General features: G+C 40.3%; 2 protein-coding genes across 2 annotated transcripts in view; both read right to left on the reverse strand.

The window, feature by feature from the left end:
- The window catches only part of LOC113235454 (gamma-tubulin complex component 2-like), a 129,449-nt gene that overhangs the window by 99,110 nt on the left and 9,500 nt on the right, over positions 1–20,839 (reverse strand). The gene's annotated exons all lie outside the window — the stretch shown is intronic.
- LOC113235360 lies at positions 9,760–10,218 on the reverse strand. Its single transcript, XM_026471040.1, has one exon. The coding sequence runs from the start codon at positions 10,216–10,218 to the stop codon at positions 9,760–9,762; it is 459 nt and encodes a 152-aa protein (XP_026326825.1).

Consider the following 20,839-nt stretch of genomic DNA (forward strand, 5'->3'; position numbering starts at 1 on the left):
TAGCTATAAAAATACGAAGTGAAGTAGTTAGTAACTTTAAATACGTATATATTTATTATTAAAGATGTAATATGTATATGCAATATATTAAAGATTACAAATAAAACATTTTATTATGAATTTTACTATTTTATTCTAAAGGGCATCTATCCTTCTTGGTATTTTAATTGTGTGGCGTCTATCCATATAGGTAGGCATCTATCCTCAAAAAAATAGGTTTGCAAAAAGTCAATTTCTTCAAAATCAGTAAATGTTAGATGATATAAATCAAGTAGTAGTAAGTTAGTTTTCACATTGTTTGTAATTTTTAGTCAAAATTAAAGAGATAAAATTATGAATCGGATGTATATATCGGATAATTATGAGACAATATAATGATAATAACGAAAGAAAATAAATATCTTGATAATTTTGAACTGTTGATTTTCGGAATTTGCAAGCACATTTAAATTTCTTTACTCGATTTCTTGTTAAATTATGGAGATGTTTGATAGGGTAAATGTAATTGAACTTTGGAAGCTCACAGAGTTCCTGGTTTCTAATCTTGTGTGGACTAATTCTAGGAAGCAGTTTTTCCTCTTTTCTTTTGTTTCTGGTCTGCTTAGCAATTTTTTATTTGTAAGTACATTTGGTTAATGGTCGCAACCATATATATGTATAGCGTTAACGTCGGTATATTTTTAGTTTTTGTGGACGTTTTCAGTATCCGTCGTTTTACAAGAGAATATACTTTTAGAAAGTGTTCGTTTTCTGGCGTTACTTTTTCTAGCATAAAGACTGTTTAAAAGTAACATATTTTCCTTTCAACGTTGAAAATCATGATGATAGCGCACCGGAAGTGAAAGCCCGGAAGGGGACGTAGCCGGACGTCCATCACCCGCTCACCCTGTGCGCCCGCCACCCTCGCCCATATCCGGTCACGAGATTTCCGGATCCAACTTTGACGATTAACCTTTTAATTTACTCTTTACATGGAAGTTCTCTTTCGTATCAGATAATGAGACCTCTTTTATATTTCCATTCAAAGAAAAAAATCATCAGCTGAAAACTTTTCCATCCTCCAAGTGAAAACATCAGATTTCACGGCATTAAAAATAACGTTAGCTGTTGTTGAATTTCTTTCAATATATCTTCAAGATAATTTGAGTACGTCAATCGATTTACGACAACGCTTTGGAAGTAAAAAAAACTTCTTAACTAGAATAGCAGAACGGGTGTCGTATTTCCCGCTCATCAGTAAACAGTTCATAATAAAAAATTAATCCGAGGCTCTGGCTCTGAAGTGGCTGTAACTAAAATGTTGATTACCACTGATTGTAGGGAATGTGAAAGCCTTTTAAAATTTCAAGAAATAGAAATGTTACAAACTATCATCATGCGTATTCTTCACAATTAGATTAAAGAACCGTTCGTATTGAATCTTGCTTTAATGCAGCGTGTAGTCTTATAATGTGGGCAGAATTCATAATAATAATAATTACAGAATAATTTGTGATTGCATTTTATTAAAAGTCAGATTAATATAGGTAATAAGTACGAGAACAAATAAGACTTTCTAAGTGAAAATTGCAAAGCATATGTATTAATTAAAATAAAAGTCCATAACAAAGTAGAAAGAATCAAAGATAAGTTGAATGGTATATTCTGTTCCAAGCGGGTGTACATTACAAGACATCACTGTTTCGCTTGTGCGGGGTCGATTTAGCGTAAAAACACTGAACGTATCTGTGAAGCGCGCTTATCATTTTTCGCATTAAGGCATCCTTTATTATCTCGGTGTCATTTGATACCCGATCGGCAGCTGGCGCCTGTCGCTTCCGTAAAATGGGCGCGGATTCAATTGCAGTCGCTGAATTCGATCTTTTGTTGATGGAGGCGAGATTCGAGCATTTTATCTTACTGTGGCGATCCGAAATGTCTCGTGCGCATGTCATCATCATTTGTAACGTTATACGAACCATCTTTTGTGGTAGCTCTACAATGGACAGCATGTGCCTAACATGTCAATAGATAAGGAGAGTACTTAAGATGAACATCAACGCAACAGTGAATCAACTAAAGTTGTAAACATACGAGATTGCTGTCTAGAGCGTTTAGGTTGTGAATTTTAATAAATGAGTGAGAAACCGAAACATTTAATTACGATTACGGGTGTAACCTAAATTATGATTAAGAAAGAATACTTGTCGATTACAGCACCGGAATACACGGGGGCTAGTCTAAGTGCCACCGACATGCGCCCTACATGCATAATGCGCTGTGTTACGCTGGGTTACGTGTGCGTTGCGCCGGCGCAGGCCGTTATGCAAGCCGCTCGCCGCGGAACCGGCACGGCAGTGGCGGCAGTATGGGCGTGAGAAGCGGCGCAAACACTTGTAATTCAGCACCACTATTCCAGCAACAACCACGCTTTAGTAGTCAACTAACGGCAATAAGTAATGCACATTTGCCACACTACCAGAGATATTGTGTCCTATCGCCTACAACGTAGCAGACAGTCAACACAAATTGTAATAAAAAATCTGATGCTCACAATCAACATAGGCCAAATCAAATTGTCAACTACACATACCACAGCTACCATAAACACTGAGCAGACGCCAAAAAAGATTTGAAACTTATATAAAAGAACGCCGCGTATGCTAAGCAAACATGTGCGACGGAGTTACATAAAAAACGCCGCCTGAAAAAAAATAAAAGAAAAAAACACTCGAATGAAGCTAGCTCGACTGACAGGAAATATGATATTTTATTTTGGGCGTGGGATCAAACCTAGTCGATAATTTGTGTTCGGAAGAAAACATCAGAAGCAACGGTGAAGTTAAAATGTTAAAGACGTTGTGTTTTATTAATGTGGAAAGAAGAGTTTCTTTACTGCAAGGATATCTTTAGAAGTTGAAGAAAATTGGAATTTCAAAGGCCCTTCCGCAATTTTTATTGCCGAGTTTTTCTAAATTATTAAGCAACATTTCGACCATGACTAATAATAACAACAATAATAACATCATAATTACTAACCTATTCAATGATATGGAAAATGTAACGTGTATTCGTTTTTTCAAACAAACCAATGTTTCGGGCCTTTTACAGCCATTAATATTAAACATAAATAAAACTGGTTGATGCCTTTACCACCTCAGTCAACCGTGACTATGGGACCTGTATTGGCCCGATACGCGATTTATAGTATAGAATAGTTTCATTTCCTATGTGTAACAATCGCAAAAACCTAAGGTATATAATATAACATGTTTGTTGGGAACGGAATACGATTTGTTAGACAAAAATTTCTAATCTAATTATTATTATGTGGTACACAACCACACAAATTGTCTGGTTTCAAAGTAGGGAATTCCTGTACTTTGAGTAGGTACCATAGCAATTCAAGTCCCTCCGGGGCACTACCAACGAATTAGGGGGTCTACTCTCGATCTCCGTCCGATATCCGTCCGAAACTATTACTGTCAAATAAGTAATATTTGACAAAATTAAAAGACAAGTATCAAGTATGAAGCTCCATTCGCATCACGCGTCTTTTCATTTGGTCAAGTATTGTTTATTTGGCAGTAATTGTTTCGGACGGATGTCGGACGGAGATCGAGAGTAGACCCCTAGATTCATACATTTTGTTTGTAAATGTGACGGAACAAATGAGTTGGGCGCCTGATGGTAAGCGACTCGCCTAGCCATGATAGTTCCAGTGCCACTCAGAGTTTAAAATCGCAAAGATCTTAGGGGGACTGCCACTACGCCCGTCACCTGAGACAAGTTGACAAGTCCCAAGTGCCTGTAATTTCACCAGCACCCTTACCCTTTTAAACCGGAACACAATAATGCTCACGTTACTGCTTGGCGGCAGAAATAGGTAAGGTGGCAGCACTTTCCCGGACGAACTCTTTCACAAGGAGCTCTATTGCTACTAGCTCATCAAGTTCATCTCCTATAGTGGTTATACCAGGAATCGAACCCGTGACCCTATTATTCATCGCTCACAGTGCGTATCGTTGGGTCACCAAGGTCGCCTATACATTTCTTCTGCTTTTTATACACATCCTAATTCTAACTATCATGCTAAGCAACCATACAAGTGAGAAGGAGTCAAGTGGGGACAGCGGCCAATAATAGAAATCTATATCAATCAGCATCAATCAGCTCCCGGAAGCCCTATCACACCCGTTGATTGCTCGCCATCACTCGTTGCTAATATGCTAGTTTAATAGTATGGTAACTATCAAGCTCCGACCACAGTTTCTAAGAATAAAATATATAAAATGTATATGCATAGTTGTATAGTTAGTTGCTCTATTATTTGTGAAATGCTACTAATATAAATGGTGTGTTGTGAATTTCATTAGTCTTAATTTTGGTTTATGTTTTTGTGCGTATGTTTTATATCTGTTTATCCTCAACAGCGGGGACAAATTCAAAATCAGTGCTGTGTATGCTCTACGTTTAGTCTGTGTTCTATACAGTGTGTACTGAGTTTACTCCCCTGCCACAAAGTGTATTTGTTAATGTTATAAATTGTAATTGTTGTATAAATTATGTTATTGAATAAGTTACATTTAATGTTTTGTGTGGTGAATAAAGGAAGTCCAATTTCATTTCATTACATAGGATTTATATGGTTAATGGCTTGGTTGGTCGTATTAACGGCACATTCGACGTAAGTAAATACAAAGCAATCGATCTCTATTCGTTTTATGATTGGTTGTGCGGACGGATGCTTTCCTCTGCATGCCTTTGTAATGATTTGTAGTAATTAAAGGCACGGGTTAAATGATTTAAAAGTTACAAATATTCTGTATATTAACAAAAAAATATTAACTTACTTTAAATATAGATTGAGAATGTGAACAAAATTTAAGACGTCTCATTTGAATTAAATTGATCGTACTTCTCATTTTTATCTCAACGTAGTACATTGTAGTAAAATGCACTATTACAAGATGGTCTCTGATACTGATGACATCATAACGAGCTGGGAAAATACTATTAAGTGGTAATAAAATTAAAATAAGAACGAATAAAATCGAAGATAAGTTACTATTTTCTTCCTTTCCGACATGTTTCTCAACTGACTCAATGATGTAGTAAATTCAAAATACAGCCGTGGAACTGCCTTAAACGAAAGAGATGTTAAAGTGCTCCTTATATGTTAATGCGGCACAGAGACGGTGTCGTTGAGCCTATAAAATCGTCTAAGTGTAAACACGCGTAAATATCGCACCGCCACGCCACGGCGCGCAATCGTAAAATCTATTTCTCGAGCCATTACGCAGCGTATATGCTTCGTTATCCTCAGGATAATCAACGAAAAAAATTCTAATTAATAGTACTACCATTTAATGACACTACCTCGACGTTAGAAAAATACAAGAAATACCAAGCAAGTCACTTCGATTTGTCAGACATAGAATAAAAAATCCAGTACATTTGTCATGGCATATTGGTTAGATATCTCTGGCGGCATAGGTCTCAATTTATCTCGACTGATCACAAAGGAGTGAGTCATCGACGAGATTATTAGGCCTAATATAATATTACACATATGCGCGTTCGCGCTACAAACATATCGCTTGTGAAGTTGTAACTCCTTACTGGTATTTCAAGGGGCGAACCTCTTGGCTATTTCAAAAACATTTCTGACGTAACCCATGAGGAAATCCACTTATAGCCATATTACTCAGAACCAGAAAGGAAATAACATTACCGACCATTTAATTATATGAAGGAGAAGTGAAATGAGTTTCTAAAATTATCATTAGTAAAAAGTTCACTGCTCTTTTTAATGGCATTAATTTTTCCATTTTTCCTTTGATTACCTAATAAAAGTAATTAACAATAAATCCTATTTACGTAATTTACATGTGTCATAAAAATGTAATCAGGACCCAAATTAGTCTCAGATTTATATCTGGAGACTAATTTTAATATCAACTATAAAGTTTTCGTAATAGAAATAAGTCAGTTCCCAATTTAATTTAATATTATCGAGATGTATGGTAGCTGTGATGAAAGTGAGGGCAAATTTTTTTGCTATTGTTCATAGTTATATTTCATCAACTCAACATTTTCTAATTCATCGTTATAATTCATAAACTCAACTTTTACGGTGACTGCGAAAAAACCTATGACATGGTCTCTTAGGTATGTAGAAGCAAGTTGAACTACGAAGCAAGCGTGTTTTACCGGTGATTCATTTTGAGGTTTTGCTCCAATGTAGAGAGGACGAATGAGTCCTGGAGCCACCACGAAGTTTGTGCGAGGAAAGCAATGCCACTTTGCTCCCAACTTTGCTTTGTCGTTCCACCGCAGTCCGCAGCAGTGTATTTGGACTGAATGAGAACTCCGGTTTTGTATACTGACGAAAAATAAACATGTTAGAGCGATGACACACGGGCGTTGCGTCGTCGAAACGCAACGCTACGATTTCAGCGCACCGAGTGCCACACGAGTGTTGCGGTGTCGCAACGCAACACAGATTCCTTTCGCACTGCAGCACCCCTCTCCGATTCCTCTCCTCGCCTCTTGTCCGATGCGCACGCGTTCCGACGCAACGCCCGTGTGGCGTGTCGTTGTAATTTATATGTAACACAACGCGGCGTCACTGCTCAGGCGTTGCAACGCCGACGCAACGCATTGTGTGGCATCGTTCTTAGAGACGTGTCTGTCTACTTAAAATTATCTAGTACTTCATATTCAAATAAAATACTTTTTTTACTAAATTAAATAGTAAGTTATTTGGAATGGGATCATATTTATTGAATTGATCATATTACGTATGTACAAACTGACATTACTTTTAAAACCATCAAAATGTGTTCCTATTTGACATTACACTGGAAGTTACTAACTCTTACCTCAACCTTTGAAGTGTGGGTTTCTTATTAAGTTTAAAGGACAATTCTTCGGGCCACCAGGTGAGATATATGGGACGGCGAGGTATAGGGTGTATGGGCTTTTGGTAGCTAAGCCACATAAGTGCCCCTATTTTACGGACTTCCTCCTTTTTTTCTTTGGGTAATATTCTAGTCACTGGTAGCTAGAAATATACGCAATAGTTGTAGTAACAGGTACGTAGAAATTAAATTAGCTGCTTCCAGAGTGGAGATTGCCGTCGCTGTTGAAACTGTTACAGACGACGTTGATAAACATATCTACCATTAATATTAAGATTGGTTGAAATATACCAATTTACAGTTTTATTTACGTAGGTAGGTACTTTTGTATTTATAAATATACATTATACTGTTGTAACATCAAAAAGTTGTTGCTTACTTTAGTATGTACCTAAATTGACTATTTTTAATGATGGTTATAACTACATATTGTATAGATATAGATATAGTAAATTTCTTTACTTCTTTTGGCTCTATTTTAAGACGTCGATTTAAAATAATCACTGGAGGTAATTTTTCTTTATCTTCCGCAATGACGTCAACTGAACTTGATTGCATACACATTTTGAAATGTATAAGTAGTTAGTTGGTAATTAAATTACACAGCAAATTTTGCACACAAATTTTAAGCATAGGTACAATTTTTCTGTTCTTGCCCAAAACAATCCAAAAAGAATATGAGAGTATTTTTCTGTCATCTTTCAATCTATGAAACAGTGCACTTTGAGCTTAGAGTTTCATATTCTAAGGCTTAGAGGATGGAAAAAAACTTTGAGTAGAATTTGTAATGTCAAAAGTGACTTTCAAAGTTAGTCATAAAAGCTTAAAAGTCGTATTTTTATAGGATGAAGGAAGTATTCATATTATGTCATGCGTTTTTACATACTTAAAGATACCATTGGTTGATTATTGATTCATACAGAATTATGGTCTATGCACACATGTCCGGGCCGTGCCCGGGACGTGAACGGGCCGTGGTCCGCCAGGGGCTCAAAAAAATATCGTTGCGTATATTTTGTATGAACTCGTTCACACATGTTCGTTGCCGGGCCGGGGCCGGGACGGGCCCGCAGTTCATACAAACTAGCACGTCCCGGCCACGTCCCGGGCAAGGCCCTGATGTGTGTGGATTGTCCTTTAGAGCGCGGTGAGCTCTCATGTAAATCATCCGTATTTTTGTTATCTATAAGTTTATGTGATTTCCCACTTACACCGCACGTACCTTGACGATAAAAACGCGACGGATTTTAAGGCGGCGCGGTGCGTCACGTATGTATCTATCTTTTTTTTTGCGTGGGGAAATCCTCCGAGGATACCTCTCCGCCGCGGGGGCAGCGGGAGGTTATGCCGGACTTCTACCGGCTAAAACCCCACGGTGGTCTTCTCGGGTGCTCTAGTGGGAAGGAGCCGGGATCGACTTTGCGCACCGGAACCCCCCCAGCACCTAGGAGGAGCTACGTCCTCCCCCTCCTCTCCTCTCGACGAAGCGGGCCACACCGCCCCGTCGTCCTTCTCGCGGCTGCCTAACTTACTGGCGAACGGAGCTCCGCTCCGATCGCCCGCAGTCGCAAAGGTACACCGCCGCCGAGCGGGATCGGCCCTCTCCCGATCACGCTCGGCGACCTCCTTCTGAAGCATCACCGCTTCACAGAAGGAGACCACTGCCTCATGGGACTCTTGATCCGCCAACATAGCCGCTACTATGCCTGGCGGAGAGAGATCTCGCCCGATCCGGGTAACCAGGATGTTCCGCTCGGAGGCCCATGCGGGGCACTCGTCCAGCGTGTGCTGGGCGGAATCCTGGTCCCTCTCACAGTGGTGGCACTGCGTCGTCGACTCGCGTCCGATCCGATTCAGATACTCACCGAAGCATCCGTGCCCGGTGAGTATCTGTGTCAGTCGGAACGTGGTGACGCACTTTCGCTGGCTCAACCAGACTTCGAGGTTGGGCAGGATCGCGCCGACGGCGCGCTGGCGCGAGATCCACGGCTGTTCCAGCCTCTCGCGCCACTTCTCGAACGACCGTCGGCGCTCCTGCCACCGCACTTCCGGCGGCGCAGCTTCTTCCGCCTGGCGGAGGCGCGTGTAAATACGCGCGTCTATCTCTGCCAGAATGTCCAGCGGGGGAAAACGCGCCAGGACAGTCGCCGCGTCAAAGGATACGGTGCGGTATCCTCGTGCGATCCTTATGGCCATGCGGCGCTGCACGCCATTGAGCATGGCTCTGCAACGCCGGACGCCCGTCAGTCGGTGTGACCAAACCCTGTATTATCTCCCCTCGGACACTATCCCGGACGTCGCCCCATGCTCTAGAGCGAGCGTTGAAGTCGCCCAGGACAATGACGGGACGAGGATGACATCTGGGAACGCAGTTTGCCACCCCGTCCAAGTATCCCTCGTAAGCGGCGAGGGACACGTTGGGGGAGACATAGCAGCACACGACGGCGAGAGAACCCCATTCCACTGCGACAAAGCCCTGCCCTTGTTCGAGCTGGGTGCAGTGTGGATCCTCCTCTCTGCCTCTCCAGTGGATGGCGACGGAGCCCGCGGAGTCACCGAACCATTTAGGATGGTCCGGTACTCGATATGGCTCCGTCACCACGGCCAGGGCAACCCGAAGCTCACCGAGGGTCTGCAGAAGATGGCTCTGCGCCCCTCGCGTGTGGTTCAGGTTGCATTGGAGAACGCACATCTGAGCGAATGTTACGTCTCCAAGATCTCCGCTGGAGCAGAGCTCGTGCTCTGTTCAGTCGACGCAGCCGCCTGTGGCTGCGACGGCCCATCGCCGGGGGTTTGGGGAGAGCTCTTCTTTCTCCTCCTCTTCCTTTTCGGGGGAGAGCACTGCTTAGTGCCCAGTCTATGATTGGCAGGCCTGCCAAGGTCCGCACAGACCGGGCACTTGGTCCTCCGCCTTGTGGCCTTTCTGGCCACATGTGAAGCAGCAGTCGCTTCTGTTATTTTCTGACGGGCACTGTCGTCCGACGTGCCCCGGCTCCAGGCAGCGGTAACACCGCATGGGGCGGACCTCCAGGACCTCCACTTTTGCGGAGATCCAGTTTGACACGACGATGTGTTTCGCTGCGTGCAGCTTGCGCACCGCCGTGAGGGGGCAGCGGACCCATGCGGAGAACATACCGCTGCGTGAGCGACGGAGCTCTCCTGCTCGTACGTCGCTCATTGCGCAGCCTCCGGTGCCCGCAATCGCTGGGGCAATCTGCTCCGGGGTAACGGCCTCATCGAGGCCCGTCACCTTAATCTCTCCGGACTTGACTGGACGCGCTATATGCACGGTCAAGTCCGAGAGAGCCTGCCTCATCTTTTCTTCTAAGGCCACGGCCTTGGAAGTGCTGTCTGGACCGGGGACCTCTATTATTATGCCCCCGGTCTGTGCACGCTTAATGCGCACTCCCGGCGCCTGTATGCCGCAGTCAGTCAACTTGACCCGCTCTTTAGCGGCGGCCATCACTGCGGCATAGCTCAGTGATGAGCCATCTGGCACCGTCACCGTTATGGCGGCAGTGGTCGGAGGCCTCGGAGGCGTAGCCGTCTTTTTGTGTCGTGGCAGCTGCGGCGGCATAGCCTTGGATTGCAAGGCTTCCTGTGCCAGCCTGCTTCGCGCTTTGCGCCCCACCACCTTTCTCGACCGTGTCAAGGTGTTGCTTAATGCGCAATCCGACCTCGGTCGTCGGAAGCGCCTCCATCTCCTTCAGCAGATCGTCCTTGCTAGGAAGCGATAATTTGGACCGCGTATGCCGTGGAGCGACAGACGGATCCAAGACTGCTTCCTCGTCGCCTGGGCCTTTCTGTTGCCTTCTCTTTGGGGCCGATGTCTCCGCTGAAGGCGGCTTAGCCCGCTTTCTGGTACGGCCGCGAGCTGACGTCGCAGATGCAGCTGAGGCGAGCGACATGAAGGAGCAGTCGGACTCCTCTTCGCCGCTCTCTCCAACAGCACTCGGTGTCGGTGTCCTAGGACGCGCGAACCTTCCCAAGTCATCTCGCAGGCGCTCAGCCTGCTCCGACGTGTTCTTGTCAGGGTCGTTGGTGTTGGCGGGCGCCTTCGGGGTTCCCGCCGCCACCTCCAATTCGTCTACGCTCAATACACTAGCAGTATCGGTGTCCAGAGTCGTGTTCACGGGAGTCAGCGGTAAAGGGGTTAAAGGGGTTCAACTCCCCTGTGGGACGCCCTAGAGACTGGATACCCTCCAGTCACTCATCCCGTCGCCGGGCGTCAGAACTTGGGATTGGGGTGATTTTTATAGAGGTTTTCTTCCTCGCGGCTCTCCTCTCAGTGAGGTGAGCCTCCGGCCCCACTCAATGTGGGATTACGGGTTGCCCGACGTTGGCTAAGGCCTAGGTCCGTCCGAAGACAGACGTGTCGCGCAGAGCAAAAGGAGTCGCCTTTTGCTAGTAGAGCAAATATGTGCTTTTATCTCCGTTGGACAAATCCGTCCCGGGGAACCGGTACCCACCATATCTGGCGGGCGTGTCTCACGACAACGAACCTGTCTCAGCTCCTCGGGCAGATACTCAATCTGAGTACCCACATGGCCGCTCCGCTGTGCCTTCTGCTCATCAGAGGGACACGCGGAAGGGTCCTCCGTTTGCTTCTTAGCTTCACTACAGGCTGGATTGCCTGCAGCTACTGAGCCCCCCCACCACGACAAGGTGAGCAAAGACGGGGGGGACGTATGTATCTATCTGCATTAACCTCACACTCACACCCGCAGTAATAAAAACAAAATTTTCGTTCTATGACGAAATTCCTCTCAAGTAACATTATAATCCCGCTGGAGATTTTACTCTCAGATTACCTAATAACCTTCATAACTCCCAATCGATAATAAACTTTGTATATAACAAAATAATAAATATACTTTAGTTACCAACATCGAACAATACAAAGAAAAAAATCTTGGATCTGACTGGACTCAAACCAGTGTCTGCTGCCATGCCATGAATATCATGGTGGTAAAACACCAAAATACTCAATAAATTAATGTACTTTTAGTTTCTGTAGTTCAATGATTTTTGGCGAGTGATAAAAGATGTTCTCGAATTTATTATTGAAGGACGGTTTGAAGATGGAATTTGACCAGTAAGACACGGTTGTGCGTGAGCCGCGGCGCGTGACAGTGCCTCCTACAGGAGCGGAAGTCTTGCACGCTTCCGACTCAGGCGCACCGGCCGGAGATCCGGTGCGACTTGCACGATCGCTGCGGCGTTCCGCCAACCGCCCACCGCCGTTCTTACAAATCACATTGTTACCATTTAAAATATGCAGTAAGAACATGTTCTTTTCTGAGTTTGTGGTCAGAAGTTAGGCAATGTCACACTCAAAAGGGATGACAAATACTGTACATTATTTTACTGGCGGTCTCGCATTCGATAAGTGCTTTAAGATAAACAGAGATACCACAGGTTCAGTAGGTGGCTTAGTTCAAAATAAGCATCGTTTCTTCTTTGACTGCATGTCGAAATTTATAAATTTATATATAATAACAAAAAATTGTCACCGCAGAATTTTTATACAATTTTACCAATAGAAACCGAAATAGTAGACTTAATCACTGATAGTATTGAACATTCTACAACAACGAAGACGGTGAATAAAAAATAAAAAACTAAGAAAATTAACATAAGCAGCGGGCAAGAACTTCCGTAATACAAATTTTTGCTTTCGATAATTATTTATTTTCGCTATTCTCCACCTGTGGCCAAAGGAGAACACATCATCGAACTGCTCCGTAGAGCAATTTGGTGTCGTGTCTCGTAGACTAAACAATGAGATCAGTTGGTCGGACAAAGCGGCTATGACGTCTACCAAACCTTCCACTCGGTAACAAAGACATCATTCAATCGACCGCTTGTTGAGTATCAAATTCGACGTGTAAACTAGTCAAGTTACATGTTTCATAAAAGTTTACTATTGTAATGTAATTGGTCTCAAATAGCATGGATTTATACCCACGAACACGAACTCAAATGTAAGTACATAGTTACATATGATTTGATAGGAAGGGGTTGTGGAGATGCTAACTACCTACTACTGTGCTACTACTTAGTTACTTAGGTAGTACCTACTGTATATTAGGCCCTTAATCGGAAAACTTTCCAAGACATGTAGAAGTACAAACAAATAAGACCCTCTCATTAAACTCGTGTAGATACATAGTTATACGTAAATTAACGAAACGACGAACATTAACCAATTTACGAATGTTGGGAAATCCTATGTAGACTTATCAAACGGGCCATTCGCGCTACTATTTGAGTTTGTCCTTTTACGTTGTATCTTGCATAGATTATTTGATAGTCTTCTCAAATTTGTAAATTACAATAGTTGTGCATATTTATAGAAGAGACGTTAGGTAGGTAGTAATGCACATTTGTGATTGGATTCAAGAATTATACAATCTCTATAATATTGCCTGTTGCACATATGGCACATAACAGTGTCTCAACAACTCAAACACACGATATAAGGTATTGCTTTGAAAATGAATAAACCTCATGGTTTCTAGAAAGTGCTGTCAGTCGGATTTGAGGGTGAAAGAGACGGTATGAGGTGAAGTAACGGATGAATGTCCGTGGGAACGGCCACCACTTCCGGCGCTTTGCTGCGCCTCGCCACTCTCAGGTATTTCCTTCAGTTAGGGTGACCTGGAGCACGGAAGGTGAAGCAGATATTTACTACCAAAATCTTGCTTTTGTTTAATGTCACATACCGTAGAAAAACCTATTTAGTTTCATTTATGAATACAACTTTTATTACTAATGCTGTCTAATATCGAATTACAGTAATCTACATAATCGTCGTACATTATTTCAATTAACTCTCTCTATTCAGAGTGTGAACTTGTAATGTTTTTTTTGTAAATTCGAGTGGAATTTAACTATACTGTATACTGTGAAAAAAACAACAAGTGGATAGTAAATTGTGGCCGTTACACTTTAATATGAGACCATCTAATAATACTAATAACAATAATAGTGGTAGTAATAGTAGTAGTAGTAGTAGTAGTAATAGTAGTAGTAGTGGTAGGTAGTAATAACAATAATAATAATAATAATAATCTTTTAGGCCTTGGGAGAGGCGAGAGTTTAAAATAAATACAATAATAATAATAATTATTATTATTATTACTATTATTATTATTATTGATTATTTTCAAGCAAAAGATCTCATTTTACATATACATTGTGACTAACCAGTTGCACAACAGGATCATATTGTCATGTTGCAATACCTTCTAGTTCACGTTCGTATCAAAGGAATCACAAAAATAATATTATATATCTATGGAATTACAAGACGAAATACAATGTTATACTTCTTACTTATTCAAAATACAATGCCCAAAAAACACGAAAACTAAGACAAAGATGAAATAATATTTCCGTTATATGGCCAATGGAATCCAATGGACTATGGCTAAACACCCGTTCCACAAAAATCGTGCTCGATCAATGCCAAAATTCGCATTCAAGATCAACTTACTCCTTCAAGTTTGTTTGAGATTAAGCGGATAAAACATAAAATAAACTTGTCTACAAAAGAGCATATACGTAAGCTAAAATATAAGAGAACTCTGTTAAGACGACATATTGAATTAGTACATTGACCGCACTTGCTTGTGGTCTTGCTGTTATCGACCGGAAGTGACTACGACGGAAACACGCAATCTCGACCAATTGGACGAGCCTGTCACGCCGACTACGCATGCTTCCTTGCGCTCTACTTTCCTAACGCACTCCTGCGAACACCATCATCAGCTCTTTATAGACTTTAAACTTTTTAAAATCGTTTAGGATAGGCGATTATTAAACAGTTTTGTGCTACACTGAACTCTCAATTACGATTGCAGTTGGGTACAATATAATAAGTACAGAAAAAAGTTGTATTAGTAGGTACAATGACATCGATTCAGGAAGCATAAGAAAAATTACTGCAGCTCGCAAGAAGGCATTTCAATAAATCTCTTAAGTAATTACTAGTAATTAATTACAAAAAAAATAAACAAACTTTCCTGAATCGTATTATATATATAGGTACTTAGAAAGGAGGAAGTTTTCAAACCTCCGCACTTGCGTTTAAGGTTAGGAACTTACAAAACTGTGATCATTGATGACGTGAGGAGGAAATGTGGTAAAACAAATACAACACTAGGGAAACCCTGTGTCGCGGGTGCCACCATGAACACACCCAAACTCACGAAATATATAATAAATATATAACAAATGTAGTATAAATATATATATAATAAATGTAGGCCATACAAATATTTCTCCCGGCCCGGGAATCGAACCTGGGACCTCTGCGTGGCAGTCCGGCTTGATAACCGTTCGGCCACGGAGGCAGTTAAATACATCGCAGCCGGTCAATAAATGAAGTTAAAACATAATTGTTACGATTTCGTCACACAAATTTGTATACGCAAAACAGATACAACAAACAAGAGCACCAGTAAATAACAAGATAATATGTATGTTTTTTAATTGTCCGTACAAAACGAGGCGACAAACACTTTATGGAAGACATTGACACTGAAACTCAATCTAATATACGATAACTTTTCGTATAAGTACTTATTCACTAAGCGGAACCGGCAGTCTACACCATGACCATCGTAATGTGAGCCTTATTGCCTCTTTTCATTCGAGTTAACAATCTTAGAGAAAGCAAACTGAACGTTCCATAAAGGGTCTAAATTAAGTGGTCCTTAAATTCTGACATTGACCTCTACAGCGTTAGGCGAGGCCTCTCTCTGATCATTCATATTCATAGAGGCTTCAACTGCATATTAATAAAGCGGAGATGAGAATGGAACGACAACGTTTTATCTACTCGTAGCCAAATGATCCTTCAAAAGGTTATTTAAAGGATCGTTCGGATACGAATTACGAAATATTGTAAACCATTTTAACCCTTTAACGTTACTAAGTAACCAATTCCGTTCCTTAATTGTAAATACCTAATAAATCTCGATGTATTTCTGAATTTTCAAGGTTCTACCGCCATTTGTACGGAAACGAAAAAAGGTTTGAGATTTTTTCAACTGTTTCTTTTACGACGACATGTTAATTCCTAGTAAATCAAGCTCAGCATAACATAGTATTCGTGTGAGAAGTGGAATCGTCTATTCCCCGCAGTAGATTGTTATACTATACCTAGATAATATGAAAATAATTAATGAGTGTGGTCTGTGGGCTGTTAGGCTAGATAGAAGTTCCGCGTGACCTTCAACAGTGTCCATCTGTAAAAAACGTGGTCCACACACGAGCGAGACAAAAAACAAGTAAAAATAACGTGTGACCGGAAAGTCCAGAGTCGTCGTTTTCGGAATAACACTTGCGGAACCGGTTCGGTTCTCGACGCCAAATATCAACACGTTTCCTTCCTCCTATACCTAAATGCAAGTTCAACGATTTAAAACATCCTAAGCCCTTCATAATAATGTTCATAACAAAGAAAATATTAATTATATTTATTAACCATTCAAGAAAAGTTAATGTTAGTTAGTTTAAATAATAATAATAATAATAATGATAATAATAATAATAATGTGCCATAGCCGGGAAATACCGCCTCTCCCATTTAAAAATTCAAAATTAGTCTTTTAGGCCATGGGAGAGGCGAGAGATTAAAATAAACATAATAATAATAATAAGTTTATTTCTCACCACAATATACAAAATACATTGGCATAATATCCAAAATAAAATACATAAAACAATAAATTATACTGTGGGAGACTGGTGCCTAAACTAGACGTATGATCTGTATTTCAGGTCACCAGGACTCCACCCCTTGGAAGATACTTGTTATTTTGAAATATGTACCAGTACATTGACAATTGTAGTAACTAACTTATCTATGTATTAAGGTAAATGTGAATAAACAGTGAAATATTTTTTTGTAGCAGTAGAGCTCCTTGTGAAAGAGTTCGTCCAGGGTAATACTGCCACCTTACCTATTTCTGCCGCCAAGCAGTAATGTCAGCATTACTGTGTTCCGGTTTTGAACGGTAAGGGTGCTGGTGAAATTACAGGCACGTGGGACTTGTCAACTTATGTCTCAGGGTGACGTACGCAGTGGTAGTGCTCCTCAGAACTTTGCAATTTAAAGCTCTGAGTGGCATTGTAACTGTTATGGACAGACGTGTTGCTTACCATCATGTGCACGACTTGTTCGTCCCGTCACTTGATGTTATAAAAAAAAGAAATATGTAGAATAAGCATCAAATTGCTTCAAAATTTCAGGAAACAATTGGCGAACAGATACACCGGCAAATCCTGTCATCGCAATGGCAAACATGTCCCACACCTCAGCATGGCGGCTAATACTAGTGGCGCGGGTAACAACAATAACTTTTGAGTCACAATAATATAGCATTATGCCATCGATACGATAAGAAGAAGACAGATTCTCGGTAGGAGCAATTTGGTGAATGAACTTTTCCAAATTCTTTTGCCCTGGTCGTATTCCAGAACTATATTCAATGCTCAAGTCAGGATTTGAGCAGACTTGAGTATGATTTCAAGCACTGGAAATACGACCCTAATGGCAAGGACTTGAGTATGATTTTTAGTGCTTTGAATTATACTCAAGTCCTGACTTGAGCATTGTGTAGAGTTCTAGAATACGACCCATAGTACGGGGAATTCTCTATTTGTAACTAGGTAATTAGTGTGGTTGTCAGATACATTATCGTTATAATTAAGTTTTTAATGAAAATTAGTGACACAAATAACATCGATTCGAGAAACAATAATACACTGGCTGTTCGTGACAGTGATCTTTTCAAAGTCACAAATCCATTTAAGGGGCAAAGTATACGTTTGTGCAATAAGATCGCAGTTGATATAAACATTTGCCATTTACGAAGTTTAAAACTATCGTGACCCAAAGTTTATTATATAGCTTTTGCGTACTTAGTAGAACCTATCTATCACAAGTATATTCTATCACGTCATACACTCGTATGACGATCCACAAACACTTGATACAAAATGTTACAAAATGTTCCTTGTGTGTTCCGATCAGCTATCTATTTAACAGTTTCTTGTTATCAAGCACGATGCCCAAGGTATGGAAGCGTTCCTTAATTGTCCCCATTTTTAAGAAAGGAGACAAACATGACATCCGGAATTACCGAGGTATTTCAAAATTATCTATCATAGCTAAATTATTTGAAAAAATAATTTACGATAATTTGTACCCTGTTGTTAGACCTCATTTTATAAATGAACAGCATGGATTTGTCAATTTACGTTCGACTGAGTCGAATCTTTGTGAATTTCTTGACATTGCTCTATGTAGTTTTAACGATGGTTATCAGGTGGATACTGTGTGTACCAATTGTTCTAAAGCTTTCGATAAAATTTCTCATAATTTATTAATAAAAAAATAGAATGCATCGGTATACACGGTAATCTACTTCAGTGGCTTGAATCGTATCTCCGCGACAGGAGCCAAGCAGTTGCGATTAAAGGGTTCACTTCCAGTTTCATCCCTATTAGTTCCGGTGTTCCCCAGGGATCTCACTTAGGACCTCTCCTTTCTCCTTTTCTAAAACGACGTTAAAAAATGTCGACATGATCGAAAGAGTGCGAAATAAATTTGTTAAAAGATTGAAGTATAAATATTGGAAATTTAAACCTACAGAAATTACGTCTTTGCAAAAACGAAGAGAGCTTAGGGATCCAATTTTTCTTTTCAAAATTATTAATAATCACATTGATTCTACTTATTTATTAAGCCAAATTTCATTAAAATATCCTAGACCCAAACTACGTCCGCGAGGCCTATTTGCAATATCTTATTGTCGCACTAATCATTTTAAAAGTGGATTCCTAGTACGGGCTTATACACAATTTAATAATGAATATCAAGAAATTAATAAATTTCACAATAAGCCATTCCGGTTCGGATCTGCCATTAGGAAGCTTTTATTTTATTAACATAATTAATAAATGATCGTAGGAATTTTTCTTAGTGTTCGACAGATATAACAAACTAGTGGAGTGATTTCCCGTAACGTAATTGAATATCATGGTGGTTGATCATCATGTTATACAATAAATTTAAATTATAATTACAAGTGATTTATAATTTCTTGCTTAGTGGTAATTATTATGTTAGTTGGTTATAATTATATACTATATCCATTGCATTGAAAAGGTGGGGTTTTTGTTTTTGTTCGATAATAAGGGTTAAAATTATTCTGCTTCAGACTTGTTGGAAAAACTTAGCTGGATAAACGTGAAAATCTGAACCTCAGTATCGGACTCCCAGTTCTTATTCTTAAACATACATATCTACCTATCGATACATCCTTACACAGTTCAAGCAAATAATCAGTCAGGGGATGGTAAAATAAGTTAAGTATTTGAAACTTTTGAATATATATTATTATTGATATTGAATTTAAGCAAATGTGTTGTGGGTTTAACTCAGATGTGGCATGTTTCTGACACGACTGTAACTCTGAAAAGTAAACAGGATACGGAAGTCGTATGTAACGAACATGCAAACTAAACCGATTTATCGATTGCCGTCCAGCAATATGGCCGCGGTGCAGAGACGAACTGGGCACTTCGTTGATATTGCGCAGAATTACACGTAAATATAACAGAACGAGTGTTAACCTAATACCTCGTTGATATGGGCAAAAGATACTCTTTATGTCATTTCACGAAATGGACTAGGGTAACTCGAGGAGAAATGGACCACATTTCTTTGAAGTGTAGTAACTTTTTATCCTTAAAATGTAAATAAAACACTTTGGTATAATATAAATTTACTATAATTATTCAACATTTTTTTACCATTACCATTGTACGAGATTGTTTCTAAAACGCTAAGAATTGAGATCCAAAAAAAAGTACACTCGGTCCATCTCTCCCATACTGTATGGGTGAGTTGGACGACCCAATAAGGAGAGATGGACTTAGCAAAAATATGTAGTCATTCTTCATAAAAAAATAACTGAAGTCTTAAAATCAAATAAAAAAATAGCACAAAACTTAAACAATTGACTAAAAGTTCTTGTTAGTTAGTTCTTGGTATTCCAAATGTTTTTGCAGCTTCATTGATCCCCATTCCGTTAGCAAAAGCTTTTAAAGCATTCGATAGTGCACTTTCAGTCCATTCTCCCCTACATACTCCTCTTTTCCTTTTGTATGTTAAAGGCATTCCTAAAAAAATAATAAACTTATTAATAAATATATATACAGTTTTATATGTAGTAGAAATAATTAACGTAAACCACCTAATGTTCTAGCAAAAAAAGTTTCACACCTGGTCCATCTCACCCTTATTTATCATGGTCCATCACTCCCAAATTGAGAGGAGAGACGGACCACTCTGTCAAACCAAAAGCATACCAGTTCATTAAAAATTATGAGGTTATTATATTACTTTATAAACATACAAATACAGCAATATCAATTTTTATTCTATGTACACAATATCGTATACGTACCCTCGTTTTTAAAGCACCCTTTAAAAACAATAAGCACTTTCTAAACCTTTAAAGCAGTATTTTATCAATTTGACCAGCGAAAACGCGACAGACTTTCTTGATATACGTAGCAAATATGTTGACAGAAGCGCCCCGTTGTTGCCAGTTTAAAATAATATTTTAGTTTGGTAGAAATTGCGATGGGTCGTCTCACCCGCTGGGCCATCTCTCCTCGAATTAACCTATGTATATTTATTCAACAAATTTCATGTTTCAAAATTACCTGTCACTTGATACGAAGTTTGATTGAAGTTAAGTAATCAAGAAAGATATTTGGAAAAAAATATTCACATCGAAATGATGTCTTGTTCAGTGTTTTGGAAAATTTTAACATCAGAGGTCTCTGTTTCAGTTTATTTATCTTCTCTATATCACGCACCTTCCTGGCGCCGTCGTTCCGCCGGAAATGGGCGT

The sequence above is a fragment of the Hyposmocoma kahamanoa genome, unplaced genomic scaffold (assembly GCF_003589595.1).
Source record: "Hyposmocoma kahamanoa isolate Upper Pololo Valley unplaced genomic scaffold, ASM358959v1 87, whole genome shotgun sequence".
Classification (NCBI taxonomy): Eukaryota; Metazoa; Arthropoda; class Insecta; order Lepidoptera; family Cosmopterigidae; genus Hyposmocoma; species Hyposmocoma kahamanoa.

Excerpts from the sequence above, each read along its gene's own strand:
- LOC113235360 (XM_026471040.1), bottom strand. The coding sequence starts at position 10,218 with ATGAGGCAGGCTCTCTCGGACTTGACCGTGCATATAGCGCGTCCAGTC.